General features: G+C 40.6%; 1 protein-coding gene across 1 annotated transcript; it reads left to right on the forward strand.

Moving 5' to 3' along the window:
* The first annotated feature begins 1567 nt into the window (after positions 1-1567).
* Positions 1568-10676, forward strand: LOC139663602 (SAM pointed domain-containing Ets transcription factor). The gene is made up of 6 exons (XM_071542324.1): positions 1568-1925; positions 6751-7204; positions 7981-8178; positions 8478-8525; positions 8918-9052; positions 9424-10676. The coding sequence occupies exons 2-6, from the start codon at positions 6760-6762 to the stop codon at positions 9600-9602; spliced, it is 1005 nt and encodes a 334-aa protein (XP_071398425.1). The 5' UTR covers positions 1568-1925; positions 6751-6759; the 3' UTR covers positions 9603-10676.
* Positions 10677-14045: the final 3369 nt, after the last annotated feature.

Below are 14045 nucleotides of genomic sequence, written 5' to 3' on the forward strand. Positions count from 1 at the left end.
TGAATGCCTATATGCACGTGCACACACAAACACACATTCATATCAAATTTCAGCGTTCTTGGTTTGATTTGGTGTGTCTTCAAACACTCAGAAACTAAAGCCTTGACGCAGTTTGTGCACACCCTCGCTGTATCTCACAATTAGTCCATTCAAACTGTGACCGGCGATATGAAACGCTCAGCTCTTGCATTGAAAATAAAGAATGGAAAATACATTCTGGAACTGCAAGATTCTGAATCAACAGGTTTAATCAACGGGTGCTATCAGACGTTTGGTCATTTATTGACTTATGGAGCAAACAAAAAATGCAGGATTAATGGGAAAGATAAGATGTAGTCTCAAAGTATTCTTTTCATTTTGGGAGGTTATGCCATGTTTTGCCAATGACAAGCATTTTTGTGAAAGCCTTTTCACAAACACCTGTCACTTCTATGCTTTTGACAAAAGCACTTTGTTGAAACATGCTTAAACTATGCAAAACCTGTCCTCTAAAAGATTCAGTTTTTCACTAGAATGCATTTCGACTAGCCTAAGGCTTCTCATTTGTTGCACTTACGGAAAGAAAATTGCGTCATGACAGAAATTTTCAGACAATTGTACCTGCACAAAGATTCACTAACTGTAATTAAAGGCAATGAATTAACCGTTTCAAAGGTGTGGTGTGGTGGTATAAGGACACCGGGCGTCTCTTTCAAAATTGAAGTCAGTGTTGTACAATAATGTGCACTGATAGAGATCTCAATACCACTGACTGCTCCCCTCCTCCACCCCCCTGCAGTTGTTATTTATAGTGATGAAATAATCTCAATCAACCATGCAACGGAAGGTCAGGTACAACAGCCTTGTGAACAACATGCTAATAATCTGCCGTAAACGGTTCAATTGCTTTGTGCTGGTGGTTCCCAGTGTTTTGGGAACTTGGTTTGGAAATGTGGGTTGTCTCATAACCAGAAAAGGCTAACAAATTGATGGGGTATTTGGTTCATTCACAGGTTAGTAATGACATGCATCCCCATCTGTCATGTTATAAATTGTGAAGGCTTCATATGCATCTTTTACAGAATTGTTTCAAACATATAGAGCTATGGACTTTGGTTTTAATGATGAATCTGTAAAAGATATGACAAAAGAACACAAAAGTCCTTTCTTTCTCTTCTCTTTGGTTGCGCCAACATAAGAATAAGAATAAAGAACAAAGCATTTCATTCAGTATATTTTTTTTCTCAACTAAATTATCATTAAAACAAACAAAAATTTTACTGCTCAAAAAAAAAAAAAAAAAAACGTTTAGTCATTTGTCTCCTGTCTCTCATCACTTTGAATTGGTTGGCAACTAACCAGTAATATCTACTGAGCAAAACTGTAGCACACACATACACACACACACACACACACACACACACACCTACACACACACACACACACACACACACACACACACACACACACACACACACACACACCCACACACAGGGTTGTGTGCATAAGCAAACACAACTGCCCTATAAATGTTAATTGCAGTCAATGGTGCTGGAATTCCTTTGCTCTCACTCACTCAGCCACTTAGCCACTCTCCCTCTCAGTCGGTACACACCCCCCAGCAGGTGCTTTCACTGATATTCTGAGTTTGCAGTTGTGCTTTAGGCTGTGGCTTTCAGGCTTTTTGTAATTCTACCAAAGACGGTCCAAGGCCACAGGCTGAGGCTCTACAACAGCTATCAGGGGGGAAATCAATTGAAGGGTGCCCGCTGCCTGCTGCACCTCCATCCTCAGGTGACACCCGGGTCTCCCGTCCGAGCTGAGCGTGGGTCCAGTCTGCCCCAGGACAAGAGGTCACTGCGCCAGATCTCCTGCCGTCCCATCAGCACTCAGTTTTTGCCTCTGCCTGTGGTTGGCCATCTCGAGCGCAGAGCATCTTTGCCTAGGTAAGAAGAAGACATCCCCTTAGGCAATGTCTCATATACTGTATATGCTGCTTAATGCTCAAAGTGTGACGATTTGACAATTCTTGCTTGCTTGTTCACAATATATGTGATTTGGAAGGAGTAGTTTTCATGATTTATAGGAGATTAAAATTGTCTGACACTGGTGGTTTGGTCCAGTACATTGCATTTACATTACATTACATTTACAATTTACATTTTACTGCTTTACATGAGTAGGCTACACATGTTTTCCTTTTCCTCCATAAAACTGCAAATGTTTAAATAGCACAACAGTTCAACCAATGTTATGCTTGTCTGTCACGGATGTCGATAAAGTGGCGGCATCATCTTACACTTTCAAGACAAATAAAAGTGTCTTCTTTGGATGCCAGTTTACCTGGTAAGATTAATGACAGCTCATAAATTTCATCATTATAATTTGTATGCAGACCTGAAGCTTCGATTGAAAATAGAATTAATAATCTGATTTACAAGTCTGATTTTTGTTCAATAGTAATTATCAAAACACAACTGTGGTATAGTTTCCCATTTTTTATTTTTGTTTCGTTGTTGTGTTTGGTTACAGTGGTAAACAAGTGGCTTGTCATTGGCGGGTTGATAAATATGAATTATGAAAAGGCCATATATGTCTTGGAAAAGCTTTGATGCCAAAAACTATGATCAATAGATATGTACAGGCATCATTAAAACAAACCCACGGGGGATGAATTATGATTTCACTTAGTGGAACGCATTGGCTGCTTCCCAAACAAAACTATAACATGCCTCCCGCCTCTGATGAGAGAGATTAAGGCACAGGTACATCGTTACCCTCTCGTTCAAAAATATATCATCACTCTTTTAGTTACACTTTAAAGTCAAAATTGGAAGCTTCTTGTCCGTAGAGTACACTGTAAAACTGCTTCATGCACTTGACACATCCGGAATACATCACACACTTCTGTCAGGTTATGTAAGTAATGCACTTAAGAGGAAATGCTACTGAGCTTTAGAATTCATTTGCACCATTTATTTGTCAAACAACTCCGTCACTATTGACCCATAAGGCCAGGCATGAGGGAGTGCAATTTGTCTGGTCCTCTCATCTGCAATGTTATTACTATTATTAAAAAAAACCTGCTCTGTCTGATCTTACAATCAGATGATACGTCTAATCCCACTGTTCCAGCCCATGCCTTAGGCTCCAGCTCATTATCTTCATCATCTCTACAATTTTCTCTAAAAAAAAAGGTCTATTTCCACAATCATCATGATATACTACCAACGTTCAGGTCCAAACTCAAAACTCAGGTATAAAGTTATAAACTATAATAAACTATAAAATATATATCACATAAACTATGATTCTAAACTACGGCCAAAATGAACTAATTTGGACCAGCAATAAAGCATTTACAATGATTTAGTGTCTCAGAGGGTATTGGCCCAATGCCATTGCACCTGACTAATAGGAGAAATGAGTCATCTTTTGAGTCACGAAGGGCACCAACATCCCCTGTTGACAGTTAATATAGGAAATTGGCCCTGGGAAAAAAAAAAGAGAGAATTTTATGGATACCAAATGGGGTGGGGCTAGGGTCTTTAAACAACACTAAACAGTAAATAGCGATGAAAGTAGAAGACACTACAAGAACAGTTAAAGAAAGTGCTATTCATAATAGAAGTTAGAAGTCTCTTTAAGGTCTAAACAATAGGCCACTCTTACACACATTGTGATATACGTGTAAATATTTCAATATTTGATTTAACATCTGTTTTAGGCATTTATGATGTGAACGGAGCTCATATTTTGCACCTGGTCCTGTCAGTTTTGCCATAAAAAGGTCTAAGAGGGTCGAAGGGCTGCAGTAGGTTAAAGCTATCCACATCGTTTCCTTCAGCCAGCAGATGCTGGTGGGTATTATCTTCCCAGCACAGTCATATTGAGCAAGGAGCTCAAACTGCTTCTTTCTCCTTGGTGTTGGAACAATGACTTCCTTAGTTGGTCCAAGTTTCCCATGAGAAACAATAACAAAGAAAGAAATCTCCCTTTAAACCTCACTCCGTCGCTCACACAGCAAACAGTCACGCCTGGCTATATACACTTCTTTAACTCCAGACTCAAACAATGGAGCCCTTTTCTGTGATGAGCACAGGCTGAGTGCTTGGCGAATATTTTGGTGACCATTAGATAGATGTCCTCATATCTCACCGATGACCTTTTTTTTTCAACTATGACTGAACCATACAAGTTAAACATCGTTGTGAAAGACCGGACTCTTGGTGGTTTTAATTACCACTGAAGAGAAATCACTACTCATTAACTTTAACCTAAACACTTTTGGTCGGTTTCTGTGACAGAACTGATTCAGCCACAGTGATTAATAGGTTAGTAGGTTAATTTCAAGCTAGTTTGACTCGATCGGTCTGTCACTTATACCTCTTTCATTTGTAAGGGAAGGTTTGGAAGTGTGGAAATATCCTGATAGATCTCAAGTATCACAAGCTGTTCACATGACTAATGCCAACTCAGGAAGTTTAGCAAAGATAACTCCCTATCACACAGCCAACATGTTTTCCCAGAGAAAATGAAATGCAAAGGTAGTTCTTAGTTTAGTTTAATTTAATTTTGTTTAGTTATTTGCATATAAAAATGACAAAACATATACATATAGATAGCACAACTAAGAACAAATAAAAACAAAGGAAGATTATAAAAACAAAAAACTGACCTCAAATAAAAAAGAAACCACCAAAAAAAAAACCAAGATGACAAAGGCAAAACACAACAGAATTTCTCTCGTTTTTGGTGTCAAACTGAGAGACCAAGAATGCAGAAGAAAGATGGTTACCAGGGAGGACGCCTGCATGGAGGGACTCCTTTGACTGAGTGTCAAAGGCTGACTTTGCTGAGTAAATGGAGCAAGCTCTAATTCTCCTAAAATGAATATCAGCGTCTTGACCAAACTCATTTAGAGATCAGTCAGGGTCTTAATCCCTCTCCCTGGGGTGTGTGTTTGTGTCTTTTTCTTCTTCCCCCTCTACCTTTTGGAAAAAGGTAATATGGCTAAATTTGCTTTGCTAATGGGCTTAGCGCAAGCTGTTACAGAGCAGAGTTGACACGCAGCAGTCAGGCTGGGATGCCAGTGGCTTTTAATCTGACTCCTGATGGAGAGAATGGGAGGGAGGGTTATAGTTTACGAGAAGTTGGGAGATAAAAGGAAGAATGGGGGGTTGAGGACCAAGGACGAGAAAGGGAACTTCTTTGTGAAAAGATAACTTCATTTTAACTTTGGGGAAGTTTGGTAAGAAGTTTCCCCTGTCCGCATCGGAGGAGAGAAAGGATAATAGAGAAAGGATATTGCATAAAGTAGCCTTGTCTCAATGGCATTCAAATTTGGTTACAGCCTTATAAACTAATGTGTCCATAAACAATCAGAGATGATAGGTGTGAAATATTAACATTAACTGGATTAATGTTAAACTTTATCCTCCCACATGATCTTGGTTGATGGGTGTAGTCTATTGTTTTAGCAGTTTTATGAGACTTTAATTTCTTTGCGTCTCCTGACAAATAAAGCCATGACTCTCGCTGAACATGTGCTTTGTGAGAGCACACTTCCTTTACTGGGGCATCAGTCACAACCACTGATAACCTGGTGTGTGTGACAGCAATATGTGCCTTCCCATATGCCAGCTGTGACAGGTACACCTTGTGTGTGCCTTAAGTGAGCTCACCCTGAGATTATGACACTAGTGCTACAGCTGACATCCATAAATATCCACTTATGACGGCAATTTCCTGTAAAGAGAGATTGTCCCTGTGATGGACTGCACACACCATGAGACAGAAACAAAAAGCAGTTCTGACAAAGAAGATATTTGACACAAGTATGTCCTGAAAAAGCCTGCACACCTATTAGTCTAATCTTCATGAAGCAGACAACCAGGCTGCTCTCGGTCGTACTACACTTTGTGCTCGCTCTTCTCCACATTATCTAACTTCCATTTGATTAAAAACTCCAGCTGACAGTGGAGACAGAGGGCTGCAGAGACGGCACCTTGAAAGCCAAGGCAGGCGGCGGAGTTGGTTCAGGTCTCAATACAAGTCACCTACCCCCAAGCCTTCTGCCATTCTGGGCCACTGACCCACAAATAAGAGACTCAGTCAAATCCATTTTGCCCCATGCCTGTTGGCGCTGTGTGTTAACTCTCTTAAGGGTCATTTCCCCAGTATCTTCATTTGGTTTGGAGCTCATTTATAGAGCTTCGACCAACACAGTCTCACCTCAGTTCTCAACTACTCACCGCACATTACGAAAAGGATTCTCGCCTGAAGCTACTCTGATGGAGTTTCTTACAATACTAAAACCACTGCTTGTTTAGCAGCCAGGGAATTGCACATAAAGGAATTGTTATAAAAGGTATCGTAATTTTGACTTAAAGCATACGTTAATTTTAATCAAAGTAACATTGTATTGTGCTTGAATTTTGCAAAATATTGTCAGAGGATTATACTTGATAAGTGAACTCCCATCAACTGCTATTACAAGATATTGATTCTAGTAATATATTTGTCTTCATAAGAACTCTGTAAATGTTTTATAGGCGACAATACTTTGGTGGCATAGTTGGACAATAATGAATTGTTTCTCAGTGTTAGAAGTACTTACTGAAACCAAATATTACTTATTAAATTATGCTACACTTGACTATACATATGGCTTTGCTTTAAAAGTAAACGTCTGAAGTTTGCATGGATAGTGATTCATGGAATGATTCATGGAATAATGTTAATATACTCTTCTTTCTCCCTTTTCTCCAGGTACCAGCTATGTCAAATCCAGTAGGCTGTTTATCAGAAGGCACAGCGTATGGATCCAGGATGGGGCTGACAGAGGGTTCCCTTGCCATCCTGGAGCTGGACAGGGGCTCTGGAGAAACCTGGGACATGGGGGAGACCAAGCCAAGCGTGGAAGCCCTGGAGCGCAGCATGCCGAGCCTCTACCTCTCCTGCTTCGACATGCTCCTCACTGAGGACGCCGCCTGGCTGGTCAAAGTATCAGAGGCATCCCCGACCTTGGCCGTGCCCACGTCCCGCATGGAGCCGCGGGAGGAGCCTGAGCAGTGTCCCGTTATCGATAGTCAGGGACAGGGACTCTCTCCTGGGCTGGAGGGGCAGGAGGAAGAGCGCTCTCTGGAGCAGGTGCAGAGCATGGTGGTGGGAGAGGTGCTGAAGGACATCGAAACGGCCTGCAAGCTGCTCAACATCACCCCAGGTAAGCAGTCTTTCACCACCACCACCGCCCGTGCTACTGCAGGGTTTGTCATCCTTGAGAAGGGTGGTAACGGGCGGTTAAGTATTAAGGCATATACTGGACAAAGAAATAAAATTTCAGAGTACACAAAGCATTGCTCATTTCAAAACCATCCAAAAGTGTTGTCCGTTATTTGCATGTAAAGGGATATTGATTCAGAGCTACTTAAACTACTGGATACTACTCCCAGAATCAACAGATATTTGTGTGGACAGAGCAGAAAGATGACAGATCTCTTGAATAATGTCCTTACTGACGCAAGTCATGTTTGCCTGCTCCAGGATCTGTTTAATCCTGACCTTTGCATGAGTTCTCCTGGATTTTGACAGTGATGGTTGTTTCCTGCCAATAGACGTGTACACAGACTCAAGGGCGAGGTCTTTCCAACTGGCAAAGCAAACATAGAAGCCAGTATGTATTATAAGGCCTCTAGCTGTCATAAATCCCCAATCCTCTATTCTCCTGCGTAGGGTCATGGTGTACACTCCATTTACCCCTCCTATTAAAAGCATGATTTACTTAGGGCTTCAGTAAACCTGTTATATATAAAAGTAACAGAACATAACACATATGTAAGTAGCCGCAAACATTGGGAAATTAACTGACTTAACTTGACTCATTATGAGTTATGACTGATTTCGATCTCAGTGGGAGAATGACCCTAAACCAGGCAACATTTGGTGTTTTCTCACCATTTTCAGTTCTCATTCATATTGTGTGTGTTTTTGTTTTCCCAGACCCTACAGAGTGGAACACAGGAAATGTTCAGAAGTGGCTGCTGTGGACAGAACATCTGTACAGATTGCCCCAGGCGGGCAAAGCCTTCCAGGAGCTCACCGGAAAGGACCTGTGTGCCATGAGCGAGGAGGAGTTTCGCCAGCGCTCCCCCCAATGTGGAGACACACTGCATGCACACCTGGACATATGGAAGTCAGGTGTGTGATATTTACTCGACAAGGTTAACAAGTTCACTAGCTTACTGTGCCGGCTTTATTGCCTGACTTTTGGCTATTTTGAATTCTTGAATTTTTTGTTTTTTTTCTGACTTTTCTTTTTTTTCTTACACTATACCAATAAATGCATTGTTTGTGTGGGTGTGTATATGTGTGCATGCATGGGTGGGAGTAAGAGGGGTAATCAATGGAATTTGTGGATGTATCTTTAGCTTTTCTAAATTAAACATTGATTCTCTTTCTCTCTCTGTCTCTCTTTCTCTCGCTCTCTCTCTCTCCAGCTGCCTGGATGAAAGAGAGGTGTTCCGTTGGGGACACCAAAGTTACAGGTAAGTTTGGTTTTCTTATACCACACAAAAACAATCATGACAATAACTGTAATAACTGTAATAAAAATAGTATTCATAGTTCCCAAGTTCCCCAGTTAGTCATTACTATTCTTACACAGTTTAACTACAGGCTGCTGGGTATTATTGCTTCCCATAATAGGTTGTGAATAGTACTTGTTTTCAAAAAATGATTCATCTTTAATCTGTTCTGTTGCCTATCATACAGGATTTTGGCTTTCAAGCAAATCAAGTACTTGCTTTGTGCATGTCCTAACATGAATGACCTGCTCATGTAGGGCCTCCCTTATCTTTTAGGTCCCTGTGCATGAGTCTTATGTTCCTCTGTGGATTACTACCCGTAACCATACGGTCCAATGTTGTTTGTTGTGTAGGTGGCGAGGAGCTTTGGTCCGAGGCAGATTCCTCCTGTTCAGGCCAGCCTATTCACCTGTGGCAGTTCCTGAGGGAGCTGCTGCTGAAACCACACAACTATGGACGCTGCATCCGCTGGCTCAATAAAGAGAAAGGTATTCTAATTTTTATATACCATACAGCTGCATCTCCATGCATTTAATCCAGACCATTCTTAGCCATCCACATATCAACAGACAACATTACATTAGCAGGCACTTTTGTCCAAAGTGACTTACAATTCGTACATTTTGTCAATAGTAGTCAAACTGACCGTATAGATGTGCTGAATTTTTAGAGTTATATGCTTTACTGAAAGTGTGACAAACTACAATTTTGCGTCTAAAATGTATGCAACATAGAACTGGAGGATAAATCTCCTCACTGCTCTCCACAGGGCCACACATGCTAAAAATGTATGCACCCATTAAGCCAAATGAAATGTCTTGTCATTTCTAAACAGCAGATCTCATGTTATCTCATTCAGGTATTTTTAAAATCGAAGACTCCGCTCATGTGGCGAGGCTGTGGGGCCTGAGGAAGAACCGTCCCGCTATGAACTACGACAAGCTGAGCCGCTCCATACGTCAGTACTACAAGAAGGGCATCATCCGCAAGCCCGACGTGTCTCAGAGACTGGTGTACCAGTTCGTTCACCCGGTGTGAGGAGGACAGTGGAGGACGAGGAGGAGATGGAAGCCTACAAAGTAAAAGGACACACTATCACACCATGCACTTGAACGCCTAAGCCCAAGTTGAAAAGGGGTTTTAAAAAAGCAAAACTGACTGGGAACACGTGCACTGACCAACCCCAATGGTACACACTGCCACTGCCAACACTGAAGTATCAGCTGGCAAGGTGCGTGTATGAAGGCTTATTTGTACATGGCCAAGAGGAAGAAGAAACAAAACAGTGTGGCTCTTGATGCTTATTCCTGCTACAGAATGAAACAACCAAATATATAAAAAAAGAAAAAGAAAACAAAAACAGAAATGAACTGCCTTGTCATTTGCATGATCTGCCTGTCTACTTTATGCCTTTGTCTTTTACTTTTAACCATTTATACTGAAAAGTTAGACCTGATGGCTATCGCACCCTCCAGGGAAACACCCATTGCCCACAGCCACGTTTGTTTTGTCTGTTGGCTGCTTGCATCTTAACCTCCATCTGTATACTGCATGTGTTTGACTTAGAGCTTGTTTTCCTCCCACCATTGAGAATGTGGTTACGATTGTTTTACTTCCCTTTGGGTTTGGTCCTGGCTGTTGTCCAAATAGTCAAACAGCTCACTTTTTACATCAATCACTTGATATGGCACACGTTTGATCTTGTCCAAAAGAAGGAGATTTTAGCACAGTGGTTCTCAACGTGGGGTCCGGGGACCAGCAGGGGCCCTTGAGGGGCTTCCAGCAAATTGATGTATTATTAAACCATTATTTCATTTACAAGAAGTATGCAGAAGAATGACTATTTTGGTCATAGTTTCACTGTTATCTCCCTACCTACAGTACAGATACTCATGGAATTGTGGACAAAATCATATCTAACAAAAATATACTTAGATTTATGTACGAGAGACAAAATCTCATTAAATGGGGGTCCGTGACCCTAATGTGTAGCCTACTACTTTTGGGGTCCTTGATATAAAAAAGGATGAGAATCGCTGTTTTAGAAGTTTGCTGAATCTGGATCCAAGGGTGAAAACTTGTGATCCGTTCATCCTTAACCTACTGTGACTGTGCTGATAAATAAAACTTGATGAAGAGTGATACATTCCCTAAAGACTGTGTTACTGCTGAGAATCCGACATCTTATGCTTTCAACTCTGGTTTATACTGTTATACATTGCCTCTTGCTGTTTTACACTCACTTGGTTCATAAGTTTGTGGGGGATTTGACTCTTGATATCTTAATACAGCTCTGGAAGGCGACCCAAACCTTACATAGGCAATTGAATCTGGTTACTGGTGACCTCTAGTGGCAGGATCCATTCTTATACATCTGAAGTGACCCAGTGGGCCACAGCAGATGGGTGAGTCTCAAAAACCATCTGGTTGACCGCAAACATCTTCTTGCTTTTAGTCTTTCTTAAATTAGATTAAGAGGTGAGGAAGCTCAGAGGTTGTCACAGTCAGATCTTCTGTTCAAATTAGTTTAAAGGGGAACACTGCTCAGTTTAGGTATTTATGTAAATATGTGATTTCTATGGTCTAAGATAATCCAATCAATATTTGTGAACAACTGAAGAACTCTGTCCCAATCCCAGAAACCAGAGAACAAAGACTCAAACTTATCATGTCATCAGGTATAAAGTCTGGAGGTGCTCCATGGACTATGACTGCTGAGACTGATTTCACGAGAAGGCTTGTTTGAGATTTTATACACATTAATTTAATTCTATTATATAGTGTTGTCACTTTAGAAAATGTACTGCTTATCCTCAGAAACCCCCCCGGCTTCTCTCTATCTTTCCCAATTCATTCTGTAAGGAATAGCTGCCATCTTAACACCTGATGATGTCACAAGTTTGAATCTTATTTCTTTGGTTTGAGTTGTTCATTTCCACTATTATAGCTCAGGCTGCCCAGAACCATAGAAATAACATCTTGAAACTCCTAAATTGAGTGGTGTTCCTTGTCACATGATCAAATGAAAGTTATGACATGAAAGGAGGGAGAGGAATTGAGGAAAAATCTTTAGAAATCCACTGCATTCATGCATTCATCGTGTCTTACTTCTGATTTCCATACATTGTATCATTCTATTTTTCTTCTCTGGTCACAGCTTGGAATGGGTAAGGTATAAAAAGCCATCCCAGTGTTTTTAAAACAAATCCAACTCATTGTGAACTGTTGCACCATAGCTGTGTGCCTCGACTTAAGTGTCACTCCTGCACTTATGTGTCAAGCTGAGAGTTGACAACATTGACATATGTGCCTCAGAGTTTTCAGATGACATCTTTTATTTTTGTTTATGCAGATGAACAGGCACTACAGTTTGGAAATTACAGCACTATGCTAAAAAAAAAAAAAAAAAAAAAGACAGACAGACTTCTAAAAGACCTCTAAAATTTTTCCACAACATTGCAGACCAATGTTTCCCGCATCTGTTACAGACAGAAAAAAAAAAAGGATTTTAAGCATTTTTGAATATTATTTACCATCCTTTAGTGTATCACAGGAGTTTCACAGTGAATGCCATAGTTGTACCTTCACACATTACCGCATAAATTACAGGATCATAGATATAAATTGATTAGCACATGTTTACGGCACACTTGTAAACAACCCCATTCTGGTTCAAATGCATTACGTGATGGTTACGGGTGAAGGTAAGTTAAGACAGTTACGACTGCACTCTTTGAATTCATATTACTGCCAGACAATGGGCCTCTGTGTTGCGTCAGTGTGTAAACTGAGCTGGATAAGCCAGAGTCAGATTCTGTGTAAGCAAACTCTCTTTCACTTTGTTGACTGTGACAGTTGAGTGTCATTTGAGTGGTGGGTGGTAGACCTAGATAAGGCAATATTTGCTTAACCACTCAGAGAGCACAACACTAGTTTAAAAAGCAGATAAAAGCATATACACCATACAAAATGATGTTACAGTGAGAGACAAGTCTGTCCCACCGCCTCCCGGATAACTCAAAATGAACTTCTTGCAGAGGAAAAGGCAATTGTCTCATCAATATTTCAGAGGCAGATCCTCTTTCTGCTTTTCTCGTTGCAGCTTTCTCTGCCTGTGTCAGTAAGAGAACACCCTCTCCTCCGCCTCTGAGAACAGTAGGGGTATAGTATTCACCAACTCCCGTGGTTACTAGGAGTAACAAACCAATCTCACATAACACGTACTGTACTGCCACATGCAGTCCTAATCTTGGTTTGTATGTAGTTTGATTTAGATTTACTCATTAAGAAAAAAAGATTTAAGTGTAAAGAATCTACATATGATACAGCCTGCATTTGGTAAACAGTAAAATAGACAAATATTGATTGACTACGTTACGCAATGCAAATCAATGGCATCAGATCTCAACCTGAAAGACTTTTCATTTAATTAAGAAATTGTCGATAATTTGGTCAAAACAAATGCAGGCCATGCTCTGGATCAGTTTGGGTTAAGTTGAGATGAGCTGTAAACAGCGTATGGGAACATCAGCATGCACATACACTCAGAGAGAGAGGAGTCGGAGGCTCATGATGCCACGTTCACTGTCATTCACTCTACTGTAGTAAACAAGAACAAGTCTCATTGATTGCAGAAATAAAAAATACAACCTTGGGTGTAAATTGAAGCTCATCTTCATACAAAACAGCTACGAGTTTACATTTCCAGGCAGGTTTTGTCCATGGCATCCACATTATTAACACAGTTTACATGTAAAGACAAAAAGAAAAAGAGAAATGCAAGTGAGGGGTAGTAGCAATGACAGGCACATTGTTCTAGATGGGCTTGACGGTGGAGGTTAACGTAAAAAATCCTTGCAGTGTTTGGGAGAGTACACATTACTATTCCAATGAGCTCAGCTGAGTGACTGTGGTCTTTATTGAGGGTGAGCTGTCGTTTATCCTGTTTCAAAATGTAAATTGAGTGGCTGATAACACATGCTGCGGTATGGACGGATATCAGGAAAACAATAAAATGCATTTATGCTCAACATGTAAGTATTTCACAAAGAAAGGGAAACCCAACACTGTATTCAATGCAAAAAAGACTGTACAAGCATCCAGACTGTAAAAAAGAAAACATCATCAAAATATATACATGGAATGCACAATGCATAGCTCATTCTTGCTATCCAGGCAAAACTTACTATACCATATCAATGTTATTATGTGAGAACATACTGTATGGCATATCAGCTTCATAACTGAAATTACACACAAAATATACTAAAATGTTTTCCTTCAGTTGCAGGATGTTGTAATATTGATGCGGTATTTGCACATGGTTTTGAGAAGATGTGGTCCCAAACCCAAAATACAGACTGACATGTTATTTCTTCTCTGATGGGTTATGAACAAGTGCTGAGATGAAGACAGCTCAATGTGCCTGACAGGAAGGGGAAGCTTTGCTCTGAAGTCTCTGGCAATGTGCAGTATGATTGG

This window comes from Centroberyx affinis, unplaced genomic scaffold (assembly GCF_046629955.1).
Source record: "Centroberyx affinis isolate AG114_WGS23_722 - 3 ecotype Tasmania unplaced genomic scaffold, CSIRO-AGI_Caff_v1 ptg004049l_1, whole genome shotgun sequence".
NCBI lineage: Eukaryota > Metazoa > Chordata > Actinopteri > Beryciformes > Berycidae > Centroberyx > Centroberyx affinis.

Coding starts and splice junctions, on each gene's coding strand:
- LOC139663602 (XM_071542324.1), top strand. CDS start 6,760: ATGTCAAATCCAGTAGGCTGTTTATCAGAAGGCACAGCGTATGGATCC. Junction 8,526..8,917: donor TGGGGACACCAAAGTTACAG/GTAAGTTTGGTT, acceptor TTTGTTGTGTAG/GTGGCGAGGAGCTTTGGTCC. Junction 9,053..9,423: donor CTGGCTCAATAAAGAGAAAG/GTATTCTAATTT, acceptor TATCTCATTCAG/GTATTTTTAAAATCGAAGAC.